A 19,750-nucleotide genomic window follows, 5' to 3' on the forward strand; every position below is an offset into this window, starting at 1 on the left:
TCCTTGATTTAAGGAGAGGAGACAATGCCATCCCACAAATCATAGCAACATAACATTAATAACACACCTGAAAAGTGATGAAAATCTTATGAATCTTAATTATAAGTTTGTTGCTGATGTGCTTTGAATTTTCAGCCTGTTGCACCAACAGCTGAACTTCAAACGTTAGGCTTTGCTCAAGGTGTTAAATATAGTAAACATGATTTAAAGTTCATTGTGGTTCAGTTTGCATAACTCAGTATGTCCATTGTTGTACTGGCAGCCTTTAGGATAAACATTAATCCATTCAGGATCTTCTAGTCCTGAATGAGAAGTTTACTTCAGTCACGAAGGCATCAACAAAACAGAGGAAAAGGAGTTCCACTGGGTCATTTCACCAGCAGGAAAAAAGAAAACAATATGTATTTAATTTATAGGGTATATAAAATATTTCACCAGAGGAACGCATGGGGTGAAGTAACATGCATATTTTATATTTCATCTTCTGGACAATGTAGTGTTTAGTGTGGCAGGCGTTGTGAAGATTCTAGTGCAAGACTAGTCCGATTCTTTGCACAGCACTAAGTCCTTAGAAATTCTCCTCGATTTTCCTTCACCTCAAGATGTTTTCCAAGTTAAGTGATTAGGAAAATGAGGTAAGAAATGTGTTTTTCATCTTTGCCCTGTCAGCTGGATTAGCCAGTTCATATATAGTATGTATTTTCTTCAAAAACTGAATCACTGTCTGCAAAAAAATCTAGGTGTAGCTTCCTATCTAATAATCATAACATCAATGACTCCCTTTAGCTGGATGCTCATGTTATCGCAGCTCTACCATCTTACAAACATCTGGAAGAAGACTCTGGTTTGAGAGCACAAAAATACCTCACTAAACCTTATTGCTTTGTGACCTTTTTTCCACTTTGCTTCAGATTCAACGTTAAACTGGCCTTTTCAAAGACAGCTCTGTCGCAATTCCCAGCTTTTATAAATTTTACTGTGCCCAGATTGCACCACAGAGATCTTGATTATATTCTGATGGCGCTGTGAGTGAGTTTAGCATATGTTTGTTTGTAAGTGCCAGTGAGCTTGTCCTTGCAGCTGCAGCTTCTCTGTGCCAAAGAAAAGTGCCAAAATAATGCCACACTAAAAAACTGGGACTTAAACTTGCTGCATTGTAATTCTGAGACAGACTACTTTGTCTCGCTGGAACTGCTTTATTTGCACTTTGCACGTTGATGTGCAACTCACATTACAGATATTTTTAAATCGGTAACACACTGTTCATTTACATTCAGTTGGGTGTAACGCAAAAAATGTGAATTACACTTTCTTTCTACTCTCTACTGCCTGTCAGTTTTTGCTGACCTTGCAATGTAGCTGTTCAAGCCAAAAAACAAAACAAAACTGCAGCGACATTCAGAAAATGCATCATCCATCAAGGTTAATTCCCTGTTTATCAAATTATAATGTGTATGCTCCATCTTTCCATCAAGTTTCATGAAATTTGGCTTTGTTATTTATGCATAATCTTTCTGGCAAACAAACAGCCATCAAAATAAAAAGAACCTGTCACATAACACAAGTTTTTTCGGAAGTTACTGTTCTAAGGGAGGAGTGTCCACGCAGTATGATGTTTGCAGATGATCTGTAGTAAGAGTAGGGAGCGGGTGAAACATGAAACGGAGCCTGGAGAGGTGGTAATGTATGCCCTGGAGAGAAGATGAATGAAAATCAGTAGAAGCGAGACAGATAATGTGTGTAATTGAGAGGGAGGCAGGTGTAGCAGTGAAGACGCAAGGTGTAGAGGTAGTGGAGGTGGACGAGTTTAAATACACGGGGTCAACTATCCAAAGCAACAGGCAAGAGAGGTGTAGAAGAGAGTGCAGGAGCGGGTGGAGATGAGTGTCAGGGGTGATTTGTGACAGAAGCAGCGAGATTGAAAGGGAAGGTTTACAAAATGATAGTGAGACCTTCTGTGATGTAAGGTTTGCAGATGGTGGGAATGACAAAATACAGGAGGCAGAGCTGGAGATGCTAAGATTTTTGTTGGGAGTGACTTAAATGGACAAGATTAGAAATGAGTACATCGGGTTGAGTTAGAGAGGCAAATAATTGAGTATGGAGCTCCCAGGTAGGAGGAAGAGAGTAAGACTGCAGAGGAAATTCATGGATGTAGTGAAAGAGGACATCCAGAGGGTTGGCATGAGCGAAGAGGATGCAAAGGACAGGGTCAGATGAAGGCAGATCATCTGCTGTGGCGACTCTTAAAGATACCATCTGAAAGAAAATGAGGAAGAAGAATGCCATCGCATCAGTCGGGTCTTTCTTGTTTTAGTTCTCTCACCAAGTATGTTATATTAAGCAACCGATTACATAATTCATCCTCGGCCTCTAGAAAGAAATGTTCTATGATCTGTCGAGCCTCTGAGCAGGATGAAAGCACTGGCTTGTGATCTGGCTTGGAAAGAAATTATAGTTTTGGAGAAAAATAAAGAATAAAGAAACAGTGATTTGAATTAAATTACTGCTTCATCAAGTTTAAAGGAGCTTAGTCATCGGGAATTTGTCTCTTGAGTGTAAACATATCCTGTTTTAGGGAAAACTGCAGTGACTAATGCTTTTCTCATGAAAGCACTGACATTTCAGTTGCAGTTTATGATGTGTTTCGACCTGCTCCTTTACCCTAATGTATGCTTCCATCCTTCCAAGTGCTTTGCAATTAGTTGGAGTGTCATCTTTCAGTTTCAGTAACCCAATCAGTCAACATTATGAAAGTAATGCAATAAAGAGTAACATATGTGTCAGCTGTAATCACAGTGGTCATGGGAACTTTATCAGAAAGCAGCAATTTCCAAACGTTGTAAATGCGTGACGAGTGGCGTGTGGGTGCTTGACATCACAGTGAATGGAAAACACTGTTCTTATCGTTGTGTTGTGTTGGCCCCGGGCAGCGTAGCATGTGGCATTAATGTGGATGTGTCACTGCATTCACTCGGAGCTTAGTGAGTAATGAGGAACTCCCTAACTGTTAAATGGATTTCATCAAACTTGATTTACAGCTTTCCACTTCTTCATTTTCCCACACTCTATCCTTCTTTTCTATCCTTCTACCACACCTTAGTCACTTTCCTTCTCGCCCTTCTCCTTCTCCTGCCATCTAAACAAATTAAGGAGCAAATGAAGAGGGAGGAGTGATATGGGTGATGAGGCATGCCAGAATGTCAACAGATGACAAGCAGTGCAGACGGGGGGGTGGGGGAAAGAGGGAGAAAAAGATAGAGAGAATGTGTTGAGAAAAAAAAATAGAAAACGATTCCCTGAAAACCCAGACTTGAAAAGAAATGATTAATGAGGCCAGATGTTGGGCTTCTTTTAGCATGAATCATTGCATTCCCCATGACAAAGCAAAAATTATCCCACATTTCCCCAAATGTAGCAAATTACTCCTCACACTGCAGACAACAGAGACAAATCCACTACTTTTCTGGCTTGAGCAACTTTTTCCACGACGGGTGAGACAGTAAATCGACTAAATGTTTCAGGCTTTTTTCCTCCACCCTGACATCATTTCATTCCGATCCATAACTCTGTGAACAATACAAAAACAAGGTCTTTTAAATAGATACACTCGGGCAGAACCACTTCAGAATGCTTTTTCCCGGCCGAGCTAATTATGGCATCTGTGCAATCAAACGCCTATGAATATGCAGTGTCTTGTGAAAACACAGCAGACCCTCCAGTGGTGCTTTTGTAGGCACCGATTTTAATGAATCAAATAAACTGGGCATATCTTACTTATCCCTGACTGAACAATTTGATGTAAATTTATAGTGTGGAATGAAACGGTGCGTCAACAGAAAATGGTTAATAATCTGTTGATTTATATATACGTGTGCGCATAAATCATTAGTAAAAACAGGGGTTTTCTTCATCTTTTTAAAGCTAGTGACCTACTTAGGTGTTAAGGATGCATGTACACACTGAATAAATATGCCTATCACTAAAGCTGTCTGATTAATACTCTGTTTCTTGTTTGTGTAACCCGTACATAATTGGAAACATAAAACCCATCAAAGCAACCATCTCCTTGGAACAGAAGCACAGGCTGTCTTAGATTTTATATTTCTGTTCTTCCACTTGCGTGTCCATAAGTTGCTTCAGGCTGACAAACATGGCAACATAATGCTCATTATGAGTAGCTGGATGGTTTACCAACTCTCAACAGTCACCATCATGGCTCTGAATTGTAAAGGAGAGTCAAAAAGAAAAAAGAAGAAGGGAAAAACTAAACAAGTATAGCTTGTTTGGAAGGTTTGCCAGGAGGAAGCTTCTTCGCTCTAAAACTAACACGGCAGCATGGCTTAGGTTTAACAGACTTGCATATTATCGAACAACAAGACTTCCCAACAACTTCTGAGCAGATGAGACCAAAGTATAGATGTTTGCTAGCATATCACAGCATTTTACCACAAACACCTCATACCAGCTGTCAAGCACAGTGGCGTAGGGGTGATGATTTGGGCACCTTGAAGTCACTGAGTAGACCGTGCACTAGGGTTGGGTGACTGGACAAATATATTGATTGATTGATTGATTGGTTTTTGGATGTGGTTAACAATATTACCAGCGGTGCTAAAGATGTGTTCTGATGGGGTGCTTGTGGCTGGTATACACAGATCTTTCCATGCCATGTGTGATATCAATGGGAAACATTTTTCATGCATTTTCCACCAAGCCGGCGGATCTTCTTCTCTGTCTACGACCGCCTCGCTGAGGTAACAGTCCACTTCTATCTGCGCCTTCTCCTCCAGTGTGCAATCAGTCAGTGCATGATTACAGTGCCATCAAAAAATCTGCACGAATACATCGCCTATCATTGTTATTAAACTGACGACTGTTGTTTGGAAACTTTTTACATATCGCCCAACCTTACCATCTTTGTACCAAAGTATTCTAGTCAAATGTGAGGCCACCTGTCTGATACCTACAACTGTATGATAATCCCAAGCAATGCTGCACGTTTACAATAGAATAGCTGAAAAAGAAAAAAATGAGGGTATTACAATGGCCCAGACATCAACCTAAACAATTTCTTCAAGTTATCGCTGCTGTATCTCAATATTCCTGTTCCTATAGATGACTGTTCCCCAGTAGGTACTTAGCAGGCACCGTTTGCTCAGTGTGTTTCTCAAATTACACCTGTGCTTTTAAGTTGATGTTCGTGTATAAGGATTGTTTTATATTATATTATATTATATTTAATCAATATTAACAAAATGAAATGAACACAAAAGAGTTAGAAAGTTAAGAAAATAAATCCAAGGAAGGTTAAGCTATTAACCTGACACTCTAAAGTCTACCTGAACCACCTACTGATTCAATAGCACGGTAGGTTTGAAATGTAGACATCAGTAGGTAAAGAGTTAACAGTCCAGTCATGTAGGTTCACCGAGCAACTAATGGGACAAAATGTACATGTAAGTAAAGGTAAATGACTTATGAGTGTTGGATTGGAGACTTGTTCACAGCCATTTAGTAATCAAATTCATTTTCAGTCAGTTAAAAATGATTTAAACAACAGAAACATGTATTTGGCCTCTTTATTGTAATAATATGATTCATAGTTAGTTTCGTAAGAGACGCTCTGACTGGGCATCTATTGTATGTGGAAACAACATCGACGTCTGTCCTCTGTGGAAGAGCTTTTGCCTGTTTCAACATAGTTTGCCAGGTGCAGATAAACTGACAGCATGTATTACAATACCTGCTCTGTGTGACTCAGTGTGGGAAACTCTGTGCTAATATATTTCAGTTTTAGTGAGTTTTGATTCGCCTAAGTTAGCCGCCCCCCCCCACACACACACACACACACACACACACACACTTTCATGCTTTGCACTACGCTAAGGTACCCATGACACTGGTATCAATCTTCTCATCTCACCCTCTGAAAGAAGTGGAAGTGTTTCTCCGTAATGTCGGACTGATTTTATAGGGAATAGATTGTCATCGCATTGCTGAGGAAAGAAGGAATTAGATGTGTTTCTTCATGAGTCTCTGGTTCCTCTTTTCAGTCGGGCGAGTTAAGCAGTTACATCAGCTCCACGTTACTCAGGGGATGTGTTTCACTCGTAATCCATTAGTAAAATGTGTCATCAATAAAACATCAGCTAAAAAACTGTTGTTAACTTCCCATGTCAGAAAATCCTGAGTGGAACTCCACCGGCCCGATGCATTCTCGAGCAGTAATAAAACATAAGGGAACCTAATGCGCACATAGCCAGAAGGCAGCCAGGCTATCTTAGGCTGTGCAACTTAATGTTAAGCCCTCACCAACAGAGGAGGCCATCCATAATTAACCCTACACTGTCAAGTCAAAGCAGCAGTCATAACATGCCCTCACATGTCACTCTAACCTTTTTCACTGCATTGTTTTCTCTGCCGTCAACCCATCACCCACATCTGTCGTTCCCTGCATGAGGACTGCAGCAAGAGGGGGTTGAGGGAAAAGACTTTGATCTACCATGTTTCCTTCACAGCGTTGATCTCAAAGGCTTTAGACAGCGAATGATACACAAAGCAGAGGGAGAAAAACATGCTTCTCATTTGAGATTGTTGAGGTTCGTGTGTGATTTATTTCCTGTTAGCGAGGGGCGATTGAGCTATTTGGCTGTAGGTTAATCACTGCTATCAACATCTGCTGTTCTCTGCAAGAAGCTAAATACCACATATTGTTTCATTTTTCCTTCCTGTTCGACATTCTTTTCCCACCAGTCTAAATCTTAATAAATCTTTGTATGATTAAAGATTTCATTAATTCCGGAGATGGGAGAATGGGCAATTAAAACGTGTGAATCAAAGCAGAGAAAAGGGGCGAGGTACAGGGAGCACAATTGACTGAGTCAAAGGGTCAGAGAGGCTAAGTCAGAGAGAAAGAAAGAACAAGGAAACGAGCAAGAGACGGTGATTAAAAAGTGAAAGACGGAGATAGATTTGCCTGTCTTTCACTAGAAACTGAAATAGAGGCCAATCAAATGTGTCGGGGAGACCAAAGTGAGAGATCTGTGGGAGCAAGCGAATCAGAGATGGATGTCATGTGGACACGGAGAGAGACAAAGAATAAGATTAATAAGATTTATTTGCCTTAAAGGGAAACGTGCATATACAAAGTAACCCCCCCTCCCTGTACTTGGTAACTTACTTCATCTCCAACTTAATCTCTATTAGTTGTTTGGTGACAGAGTCTGTATTTTTGATGGTCAGTGATGGCAGAGGCTGTTTCCTGCCACAATGGTGGATTGCTTTCTTCTTGTCAGTGAGATGGAAAGAAGTTCAGTTCAATTCAGTTTTATTTCTATAGCGCCAAATCAGTTGCCTCAAGATTTTTTATATTTTAAGTTATAAACCTCACAAAAATGCAGAGAAAACCCCAACAATAAAATAACCCCCCAATGAGCAAACACTTGGTGACAGTAGGAAGGAAAAACTGCCTTTTAACAGGAAGGAATCAGACTCTGCTGTGACTGGTTGGAGATAGGAGAGGAAAATAGGGCAAGAGACACACTCAAGACAGACAGAGATTTAAAATAATGTGGGTAAAGTAGAGTGTTGTATGAACACATAGTGAGTGAAAAAAGGTGAGTGAAGACAAAATGCTCCCAGCAGCATTGGTCTTTTGCAGCATAACTAAGGAAAAATTCAAACAGTAAGCTTTATTAACAGGGAAAGCTTTAATCTTAAAACTAGAGAGGTTGTCTGCCTCCCAAATCCAAACTGGGACCTGGTTCCATAGAAGACAGGGCTAAAAGCTGAAGGCTCTGCCTCCCATTTTACTTTTAAAACCCTAGGAACGACAGGTAAACCAGTGGTCTGAGATCAAAGTGCTCTATTGGGGTGCTACAGTACTATGAGCTCTGTAAGATAAGCTGGAACCTGATTATTTAAGATCTTGTGAGGAGAAGGATTTTAAATTTGATTCTGGATTTAACAGGCAGCCGATGAAAAGAAGCCAATATGGGAGAGCTATGCTCTCTAGTTTTAGTCCCTATCAGTAGGGGAGACCGGGGATAGTTGTAACGTGGGTTAGTTGTAACACTTCCAATTTCTCCAATCAGGGCTACGTTTCAAATGATGTGACTCATCCTGTGCATGCCCAATTCAGTTCTGCTATCACATGTGAAAAATCAGCACATTTTGTCAAACACAGACAATTTAACATGAAAAAAAGTCATTTGTATGCCAAAAAGTAAGTTTTTCTACTTTATTTCAATGTTTAATAGCATTATCTGCTTTGCAGTTAAACTCATCAAACTTAAATTATGTTATTTGTATGTCTATGGGGATATATTCTGTGTAAGTCTTTAGTGCTAATGTTTTAGCCGTTGGCTGTAATGTTAGCTAGTTCATGGCTATAGGAGTCTGGGTCAGTTGTAACAGCAACAGTCTGGGTTAGTTGTAACAATAATGCAGATGTTACAACTTACCACACTATTACTTTAACTTATATTAAACAAGTTGGGGCAACGACATCAGCAGAGAGAGGTTCACTGGTCACTTTTGTATATGCGGTTAATGCCATTGGCAACACAATTCCTCCACTGTTTGTGTTCCAACACATACATTATGCAGACCTCTGTGTCAGAGATGGACCAGTAGGAAGTACTGGTAGTGGAAATAAATCAGGATGGGTGCAAGAAACAGATTTCCTCATCTTTCTGAAGCACTTTGCAAACCACACCAAGGTAAGCCATGATAAAAAGTAATGGAATTGCGATGCTGGTGAACAACTACATTTTTTCAGCTTCATTGTTATGTTCAAAATTGGTGCAAGAGTTGTAGGTTATAATGCCCACTGAGCCAATGAGGCCAAACTCAAGGAAGACCAACCAAAATTAATGAAATATTCAGTTGCAGAAAATTCCATAATTTGTCTTTTTTGGGGGGTTGGAATATGTTCAAAAGCTAGATTTCTGCATTCTGTCACACACACACACAGCTACATAAATGGCTCTAAGTGCATTCATGTGTTGAATAAACAAAGATTACATGTTAATGTTTCGTTAGTACCCTTATTTCATTGTGTTACATTTTACCCCAGGATATGTTACAACTAACCCAGACTATGGGGTTAATTGTAACATTTCACTCTTTGTGTTTGAGGCCATACCATGCAATGGGTAATTGTGCTGCAGAGAAAATAGCTGCACTATTTAATAGCAGAGACATGTAAATACTTTGCATTACATTTTGAATCCACTACCTTAAACGAGCTCCAATTTACAGACAGAAATGTCAAAAATGTTACAACTATCCCCGGTCTCCCCTACTCTTGTTGTAGCATTTTGGATCAACTGCCAGTTGATCCAAAGCAGTGTTTCTTGTAATTCAGCAACTCATTTTTCTTTTTCATGAACACAAACTGAATGTTTAAGAAGTTGGATACAAGCAGTATAGCACTTAATCAAAGGGGGAAAAAAGAATAAAGGGGAAGTCTTTCAATATTTTTAGGCAAGGTACATGTCTTTGATTCCTGAAAAACCAAGTATATCTTTATTAATATCTAATGGACTCTGAATTGTGCAAATGCTTGCACAATTGAAGCGTGACAGTTGTTTACTTTTCATCCAATATCATCAGCAAGTCGCATTTTCAATTTGCCCTATATTCTGGTTTATGATTAGATACCTGTTGAACTCACATTTGCATTAGAATCTGCTCCTTTGCAGTCAGTAACAATTAACAAAATCACGGTGAACGTAGTAAACATTATACCTCACGACGCCGCTCTCTCCTGGTTGTAGATGCTTTGTCGCCTGCGCAAAAACCACCAAAAACCTTTTCCGTCTGCAGATGAAGCAAAGATAAAGGTTGGCAGAGTTAAAAAGCAGGTTAAAGTTCAAAGGGGTAAGAAGAGCAAACTCTCCTCTGATCTCTGACAAGGAGGGAGGTTAAAACATTAGCATTCACTCTGCGCAGCCATATTTTAGCCCCGCATCTCCTCAAAGGCAGGGAGGAATTCATGCAGTCTGCACAGGGGAGATACATGGGGTACGTCCAGCATATATATTTGTAAATACAGTATGTGGGTGTGCATACTAAACTGAGAGCGGTCCTTGTGTATATACCTTGCTGTGTATATGAAGACAAATGATGGAACGACAGAACACACCGTGTACAGTACGATCTGATTTCCACACTCACAAGCTCTATCCGTAGGATTACTTGAGTCCATTTATCATTCCATATGAGTGTGGCTTGCATGGGTAATTGTAAATTAAGTGGATTACTGTGCAGTGTAGTGCCTGGGGGAATTAGAGAATCTCTGAATGGATGCAAAATCCTTTCGTACTGGAGCCTGCAGGTCCCAGAGCAGCATCAGCACTTTCTGAAGCAATGATATCAGCATGAGCTCCTTTGAATGATACTGATTTAATATCAGCACGGTAGATTTAATGATACTGACACTCATTATGTTTCAGCTCCCTGAAGTGGGGCCAATGTTTCAAGTGATTGGCACATTCAGCAGTAAGTGTGCTTAAGAATAGGTGTTTCACGGGACGAGGGTTAGACCCTTCCATATGCAGGAATACTTTCCTGCTGCTCAGCCAAGGCGGAGGGTTTGTATTTAATAGCAAAGTTGGAAAGTAAGTGAGGGAAAAGTATATGTAAAGTTGTTCTTTCAGGGCTTTGCGTAAGATGAAGCTACAAGATTCATTCTTCTCCTCCTGGCTTCAGTGGCCTTATACCATCCAAATCCCTCAAATCAAAATCCACCTCGAATGAATTGCCGTGGAATACAAATGAGGAAGCAGTGGCAGGGATTTCTCTTTTAATGAGGACAAAAACCTATCACCACATCTAACCTGAAACGCTTCATTTGCCGCTGCCTGCCAGCCTGCGCTTCCCAGAAGAATTCTGGGGTTAAAACTGTAGAGTTTGAGCGCGGTTCGCTCAGGGCCCTGGCAACAAACGATGGCCTCTCTCCCACACCCCCGAACATTTAAACCCAGCTCAGTTTGCCCAAAGCAATCTCGGCTCGGGAGTCGAAAGGTCGCTTTAAATAAATAAAGAATAAGGAGATTACTAGGCATCCCACACACGGAATGAGCAGCACTTTGAAAGGATAGCCAAGGCTACACCATTTAGCATTCAGTAGCCTCGAGCAGTCCGTGAGGCTAGCAGTCAGAACAGAAAGTCCAGATTGACTCCCACTCACTTGCCACAGCTTCATCAGTTCTTTAAGCTAAACTTCTGACCTGTTTGTCATTGTGCCGTTTGTTGTTTGTCAGCCATGAGAATATGTGGAATTAATTTATTGCCTCAGGTTGAGCAACGCAGACACTGTTTTGACCAGCATTTCATTATAATATGTTTGCATCTCCGTGACTCTCAACTTTTACCCACCCAAACTTTGCAACAATATAGCACTTGGGAATTGTAAAGCAGGTGACAAGACAAATGCTTCAATAAGAGCTCTCTGAAAGCTTTTGTGTTATTTTCTGAATCTTCTAAATAAAAGCGGCAGTGTTGGGCTGGAAGAGCACACTCCCAGTGAGACCATGTAGCCAAGATTACACAGTACATCAGTGGAACTCTATTCCCAGGTATTAGGTGGGACTTCACAGGCTTTAAAAGCAAACTCAATAAGATTTGTGACTCATCGTATACATGCACACACAGACAGCCAGCAAAATATAGTCTCCAGTGCATACGCATGCCGGGTGCATGGACCCAAACACACCTGAAATCCAGTCTTTTTGGGGCATAAGAGCCTGCGCGCACCGTCATACACACCACACACATACATGCCCTTTGTCAAGCCGAGCTTGTTACATCATCCTGAGGGGAGTTTATCAGCGACCAATCAGCAGCAGCCCAAAGGCTGTTTTGTCTTCCTTTTGCCTGAAACTCTCTGAACTCACAGATTACCTTTCAGCCATGGGTATTTGCTTACCGCAGCCTGAATTTGCAAGTCTTTATCGTGGCTACTTGCCATCACTGAGGGGAAGTGTTTTATACACAGTTTATCTGCGCAAGGAGAGTCAGTCCACCGGTAATCCAGGTCTTTGTTTAACTACCTTCTTAGCGTGTTTGCTCAGTCACAGCTTAAAATAAGAGAAATTATTGCTTCTTTTTTTTCATTAGACAACACTGTGTAGCATCTTATCATTTTATTCAAATGCCAAATGAGTACCCAGGTCAAGATATTAAATGTAGAGATTGCACAAGCAAAAATTCATCCATTTATTAAATCTACAAATTGAGAATCATATTAGCTGTGCAGTAATGCTGCATATGAGACTGGAAGTATTTGCTTGCTGTTAACAGGTAATTTGTTACATTCCATGTTAAAAATGTGTAATATTTTTCTATAGACATGGTTTACAGTCCCATATATTCTTCTCAAATGTTTGGCCATTTACACACTGGGAAGCATTTTCTAGTGATGGTGAACTTATGTAGCATTACTTTAATAATCTTTATTCCAAATAGTCCTAATAGCCTTTGAATGCCTCTCTCTTTTCCTGGTAGTAAAAACTAGTCACTTCTACTTCTTAAATTCCCTGCACATGATCACACTGTCATCAGGGCTGCGTTTAAGGGGGTGGGAAGAAAATCAGCACATGTTTTTCTTTATTTCAGATCCTTTTTTTTTCTCTTTTTGGCTGATTAAAAAGGAATGTTTTACGTGACAGTGTTGCACAATCCACCTTATAGGGCTTCACAGGCGACCAAAGGCTTTCTCACCTTCACAAATCTCCACCCTAATACAGTCCTGTGAAGGAAAGCGAGACAAAAGCGTCACTGTAGCAGGGAATTTTTTCTGTGGTGGGAATATTAGAAGCATACACAAGGAAGGATGAGCGAGCGGAGCAAGGCAAAGCTCACTGGAACGACTCCCAGCCCTCATCACAATCATGCCGAGACCACACAGCCACAAAATGTTCCAAAACAGTTGGAATACATGGGATGAACTGGGGAGGGTATGTGGTGCCTTTGATGGTGAGCGGTTAACACAGCTGCCTCTGCTCAAGCAACTGCGTCTCGCTGTCTCACCTGATTTACGGAAATGTGAAATGATGTGCACACACTGCATTCAAAAGATACAAGCTTTCTTTTGAGAGAGCACGTCTCAAATTACACTAAATTCTCTGGTTAACACAATCCTAGTTTCCAGTGTCATTTAGCAACCAGTGTCATTTAGTCTCATTAGAGTTCCAAGCAATTAAGAGAGAAAAGTCCCCCCAGGCATAAACAAAGGCAAGAGCGGCATTGCAAGTATGGCAACTGTAAGACGCTCTAAGGGTGCAGGAACTGCTGCAAGAAGACACTATTGGAGTTAAACCGGGGGTGCAGAACAACCACATTTTGCATAAAGAAAAATGTGAAGCATTTTTGGACTGCTGGACATCAGATTAAGCGGGACAACTTTGAAGACAAGAGCAGCCCTCTGGAACAGCACCCAGGCCTCTTCATCACCAACATATTCTGACGATGAGCACTGGCCAACCTCAGGATCCTGGCCTGTCTCCCAGCCAGCCCTGCTAATTACTCCCCCTCTTCTGAGCTAATTGGCCGATAAAAAATGAGGATGGCCTCTTCACCCAGCCCAAATGTTGTGCCACCATACGGCAGTAGGGAGGATTATGCGGGCTTATGAGGCATGGTGACACTCAGCGAGAACCACTCCTCTGCCATTAATTTCCCTGTCAAGCGGGTCGCCTCTGCTGTGTCACTTTGGTTTGTAAGCGGATGCGAGAAAACTTTGGCCCGGGGTTGACTTCCGACAACTTCTTCTCATTTAGCGCCCTGGTACAAATGAACAATGAGATCACTCATTTGAGCAGATGTTGAGTCCTGGGTGATATCGGTGTTACAACTTGTTACAGGCAAATTACAAAGGGCTTATCTTACTTGAGTGGATTTTCCTTCTCTTTGCACAGTCAGGACTGCGGGTAGGTGATTTGGGATTTCCATGAAAACCCGTCTAACAATAGACCATGCATCAAGTTAATAGAGCTAATGTTTAAGAAAATAAATGCCTTGGACCGGCTGTCCTGGTGGTCTGGCTGTTGAGACACAACACAATGTGACTGCAGCAGATTTTTTGTTTACAGCCATAAATCTCCATATAATTAGGAGGCTATTTGCTGAGCAATTATGATATTAATTTATTCAAACACAGCTATATTTGTGGACTTTGCAGGTAATATTATTAAGTCTGTGAGAAATACAAATACTGAATAACAAGCCGTGCTCAAAGCCAGCAGCCTGTTAACAGCACTGGCAAAGGTCAGTGTTGGAGGTTGATGAGAACCAGGCGAATATTTGCCTGCAGAGTTGCATTCATGTTCTTGGGGTCTTAGCCCCTAATAATAACCCTACACTTTGGAATCCTGTCCAGCATGTGCAGCCAAACTACTATCAAACAGGATGGAGCAGCTGTGCACAGAGTCACGTCTATCTGTGACTGACTAAATGTGGCCTCTTCTGAAGAAGCATTTCTCAGAGGTGGATGCATTGACGTAAATATCGATAGCATTGAAGCAATCGATACTGGACCGATATTAGTGCAATAGGATCAGTAAGCTCAGTATGTAGCCCACTAAACTTTGATAAATTAATAATAATAATAATAATTATTATTACTACTACTACTGGAAATGTAAAAACTATGCATCAAACACTACAAAAAATGTCTGAATCTTTTTGTGCTTACTGTCACGTCTATTTTATTTATATTTTAACAACATAATTTGACCCCCAAAAAGTATCGGTATTAGTATCGGCAATACTGACACTATATTTACTTGGCATCGGATTAATAAAAAATGTGCAGTATCGCACACTGATCAAGCAAAAACCTGGCGGACTTCTCATTAACTTCTTTTGTCAGCTATTAATAATCACAGTTGACAAATGACACACAGACAGTCACAAAAACATCCGTCTCTAAAACGGGAATAATGTCAGAAGAAAGAAGTGAAACTGTATGTAATTTAGCAGGAACTGATTTCAATAATATTTGATTACTGTTGCTTTGTTCAGTTACTGTCTGTCGTTTTCCCTTCAGTCTTTCCCTGTCTACAGCATCAAAGTTGGGCACATTCAGGTTAAAGGATAAACAGGCCACGGAGAATACTGTGGGAGAAATGCAGAAAAGACAACTGAATATAACACGCGCGGGTAAAACAGAAAACGTTTGATCCAGCCGCAAACAGCACGAGCATCTCCGCGAGATTTTGACGGGCCGCTCCTCCCGAACGCTATCAGCTTCTGTTAAACTGAGAGTGTTTTGCTCTCTGGCAAAGCTCCAGTTTCCATATAGGCTTACAATTAGATAATTTGCACATGCGGAAGACTCCGGTTATGAATGGGTGCATTCCGCTAGTCCCGCCTCTTCCGTTCCCACAGTCTGACCAATCGGCGGCGTCTTTGAGCCGATGGGGCGTCGCGTCGGCTGCCGTCGTGTCGGGATTGGAATGTTAGCGACCAACAATCGGAACAACTGAGCACTCGGTAATTGGACACTAGGATCAAGGAATCCCGTCTTTTTGAACATTTTCTCAGCTATTTAGTCAGTCTGAGGTCACCGTTTGTTACCCGCGTGTCTTCCGGATAACTTCGCCTGCCGTGCGGCTCTTCGCCGACGAGCTTTTTATTGAATAAGAGCGCGTATGTGGGGAGGTTGTAATAAATAAGAGAAATGCAGGGATTCGTCAGGTTACAGTTGTGCCGCTGAGCTTCCTCCTGCGCTACGACGAGTCCCCGGTTTTTTTTTTCTCCGCTTCTCCTCACACGGGACCATGGAGCAATAAAAAGGGGAAAAGGAGGGGGTGTGTGGGAGAATCGGACGAATTCACCCAGAGGTATTTGGATACACGCGTGGTGGCCGTACCGATGTGTTTTTACACTGCCCGGTCAGCGTGTTGCCGAGTTTAACATCCAATCCGGGCTGTACCTTTACGTCTGGGAGAGCCTCGGGGACCCCAGCCGCTGTTTATCCGGGAGGACGGAGTTCCCAGGCGGCTGTCTGACAGTTTTCCATTTCAATAGCCCCCCACCCTCCGTGCAGCCAGGCTGAATGAGGGTGAGAAGAAGTGCAGGAGAGAAGAGTGGCTGCATATGATTGTGTCCGAGAGGGTCCGGTGAGCGCTGATCTTTGTAGGTGCACCAGAGCCCGGCTGCTAGGCGTTGTGCGATATGGTGAAACTCTACAGAAGAGGGAGAAAGGGACAAGACTTCTAAAATCGCCCACATGCACTGGATCAATTGCTGGATTTGGGAACCGAATACGCAGAAGGGGGGTTGGGGATCCTTGGAGGCTGCCGGAGGATGGAGCGGTGTAGTCAGGGTTAGTGAGAGCCTAACTTCGGGCCACTTTACATTTCTTATTCCTGAACAACTCGCCCTTGTTTTCAGGACACATGCAGGCCAAAAAACGTTACCTGATCCTGCTCTCCGCCGGTGCGTGTCTAGTGCTTCTCTTCTACCTCGGAGGGGTTCAACTTCCAGCGGCGAGCAGGAGTCGGCATGACCGCAGCAGAAACGGGCACCGGCCCGAGCAGCCCTGGCCTCACTTCTCGGACCCTTTACATCTTTTCCTGCCCTGGGATCAAACCGACACCGAGGACTACAACCTGCACATATCTCCGAGGCAGAAGAGGGACATCAACACAAGTGTTTACAAAGGCAAAAGGTGTCGCATGGATTCCTGCTTTGACTTTTCTCTGTGTCGAAAGAACGGATTCAAAGTTTATGTTTACCCCCAGCAGAAGGGGGAGAAGATCTCAGAGAGTTACCAGAATATTTTATCGACCATCGAGGGGTCCAGGTTTTACACCTCGGACCCTGGACAGGCATGTTTGTTCGTTCTAAGTTTGGACACTCTGGACCGGGACCAGCTGTCCCCTCAATACGTCCACAACCTGAAGACCAAGGTCCAGAACCTGCCCCTGTGGAACGACGGCAGGAACCACCTTATATTTAACTTGTACTCGGGGACGTGGCCGGACTATACGGAAGATTTGGGCTTCGACATCGGTCAAGCCATGCTGGCCAAAGCCAGCATCAGCACCGAGAACTTCAGGCCCAACTTTGACGTGTCCATCCCCCTCTTCTCCAAGGAGCACCCGCGTACGGGTGGAGAGAGGGGGTACCTCAAGTACAACTCCATCCCGCCTTTCAGAAAATACATGCTGGTGTTCAAGGGGAAGCGCTACCTGACTGGCATCGGCTCGGACACAAGGAATGCCTTATATCACGTTCACAACGCCGAGGACGTGGTGCTGCTCACCACCTGCAAGCACGGCAAAGACTGGCAGAAGCACAAAGACGCACGGTGCGACAAGGACAACGCAGAGTATGACAAGTAAGTTGGAGCAAGTAGAGGGGAAAGTGATTATCTGTTGGTTATTATTTTTAATCAGTGCTTACATTTTTTAAAATGTTATTATTTATTTATTTATTTATTTGCGCTGTCATCACTCCAAACTGCGCAGCAGGAGCGCATCATCCACAGTTCTCACGCTGTGGCACAGAGTGAGTGAGTGAGTGAGTGAGTGAGTGAGTGAGTGAGTGAGTGTGTGTGTGTGTGTGTGTGTGTGAATACTTCAAATGAACTCATTAAGTGTCCTTCAGAACTGAAAATAGACACTGATCAGCAACATTCACAAGTTTGCTTTCCATTGAATTCATTACCTTTTTAAAACCCGAACCTCTTTGAACCCACCCACCCCTCTAAAACTCCAGGTCATAGTTTATATCTGACTGCTTTACCCCTCCACCCCAGCTCCTTTCTCCCTCTCCTACCTGAGGTAAAAGATCTCCAGCCAGGCTGTTGGCTCTCTGGACACCCCTCCCTCCTCTCCTCCCTCCCCTCACTTCTTCCCTTCCTATGAAGGAATCCCACCACCACCACCACCACCTCCCTACTGAAGCCTTTTAAAAGGACATGCATGGGCATGTTTGATTTGCACCCTGTACTTAGTGCAAATTAAGTGAAAGTTGGACCATGGGAGTTTTGGGCTCTGAAATTAGAGGTAAAAATGACCCAGCCATGACAAAAAATACAGCTTCCTACAGTTGAAGGTGCATGCAGTGTAGTTTACGTTGGCTGCCGTGCCTAACATGTTTGGTTGAACGCGAGTGTGAATAAATCAGTCAAAATGGGTTAATTACACTTTCATTTCTGGGAGTTAGTGGCGTGGTTTCCATTTAGCCCCCGGGGACAGTTGATTACCTCTAATTCTGGAGGTATCAGGTTTTGTCGAAGTGGTAATTAATGATTCCCCCTTGGGATCAGCAGCTGTACTCGAGTGTTTGGTATGTTTTAATATAGGGGGCAATGTTTTCTCAGGTTCACATATTTGGATTAAGCGGTGAACTCGACTGCTCAGGTTCACTTGTGTGTGAGTAGCATCTGCTTGATTTGCATTTATCAACCTGTGGATCCTAGCGTTTGCAAAGAATCCAGAGTAAACTCCAGGCGTGTGGTAACACACAGCGTGTGTGTGTGTGTGTGTGTGTGTGTGTGTGTGTGTGTGTGTGTGTGTGTGTGTGTGTGTGTGTGTGTGTGTGTGTGTGTGTGTGCGTACCTGGTGTCAGGGTTAAGGGAAAGAGCAGATGGGCAGCATATGGGAAGTTAACACAGACGTATTCGCTTTCTGTTAATCAGAAAGATGGAGAAAAAGGAGCTGCTGGGAAAGATGGCACTTGCTTGGTTGAGAGACAAAGTGACTTTCCTTGAACTTGTAGTGAACTCAGGAACCAGTGTGTATGCACTCAGGAACCTCTTACCAGACGTTTTGGTAATGCAAAAAAAAAGCTCTAACAAAACTTCACAAGCATGCACTTGTCCATCCATTCATCATCCCCTTTTCCTTCTCCTTCCAACATTCCCCTCTTCTCCATCTCCCTGGATGCCTTGGGCTCGGTGTCACCTGGAGAGATATGCCATCCATTATCTGACATTCCAGTCGGCTCTGGACAGCCTACCTCTGCTCCTCTCGTGGCTCTGTTTGCTAAAGGATCAGGCCTCATTCTTGCAAAGGCGGCTTTGCCTCTGGAAGATCTCAGCACCGTAATCGGATGATTGATCCGGCTTGATGGCAGTGGTTCAGGGAAACCTGAGTCTTCACTGCCCATTCTTTCTGCCATAGCGCGTTTCACAGTCGAGTTAATTTTGATCAATACTGCTACATCTCAGTCATTTCATTTCCAGCTGCAATGCTGTATTTGATTTTTGTTCCCACTAAAACTCAATAAATCCAATCACATTTTTACACAGCACATTTACAGTGCAGCTAGATTTGGGCTGTCAATCCGTACATCTCTCTGTGGCTTTAGTCTTCTTTGTTTTTGTTTTGTTTTTTTCCCCAGGTTATCGAAGTTCTCAGGTTTCTAGTTTTCTCTGGTATTTGGCACAAACGAGGCAACGCATAAATTTTGCTCTTGTTGTGATTTTGCAACCTGTTTAAATTTAATCAAACTGATGCCTCCCTCTTAATCAAATTTAAAGCCCCTTGGGTGCCAAAAACCCTGACGTAGCTCTCCAAGGTAAATGGATCTATATGCAGCTGACCCTCTGGTGTTTGCCAGTGCTTCATTTCCAGAGGCTGAGGGCGGACAGGCGATGCCATGCGGGGACGCTGCAGTGCAGGAACTCAGGAATGCACACACGTGTCACAGCAGCTGTTAGCAGCTGAAGCAAGACCGCTGCCAAAGCAGAGTGTCTGCACAGCGCATGTACCTGGATGTACCTGTGAGC

At 42.7% G+C, this 19,750-nt stretch overlaps 1 protein-coding gene across 1 annotated transcript in view; it reads left to right on the top strand.

The window, feature by feature from the left end:
* The first annotated feature begins 15,434 nt into the window (after window positions 1–15,434).
* ext1b (exostosin glycosyltransferase 1b) overlaps window positions 15,435–19,750 on the top strand; it is a 130,729-nt gene continuing 126,413 nt past the window's right edge. Inside the window, exon 1 of the mRNA XM_085445265.1 lies at window positions 15,435–17,353. Within this exon, the coding sequence (XP_085301391.1) occupies window positions 16,410–17,353 (944 nt within the window). The 5' untranslated portion in view covers window positions 15,435–16,409. The remainder of the gene's footprint in view (window positions 17,354–19,750) is intronic.

This window comes from Copadichromis virginalis, linkage group LG22, assembly GCF_057382275.1.
Source record: "Copadichromis virginalis isolate Kocher_CV1m ecotype Utaka linkage group LG22, C_Virginalis_male_GT1.1, whole genome shotgun sequence".
In the NCBI taxonomy this organism is placed as follows: domain Eukaryota; kingdom Metazoa; phylum Chordata; class Actinopteri; order Cichliformes; family Cichlidae; genus Copadichromis; species Copadichromis virginalis.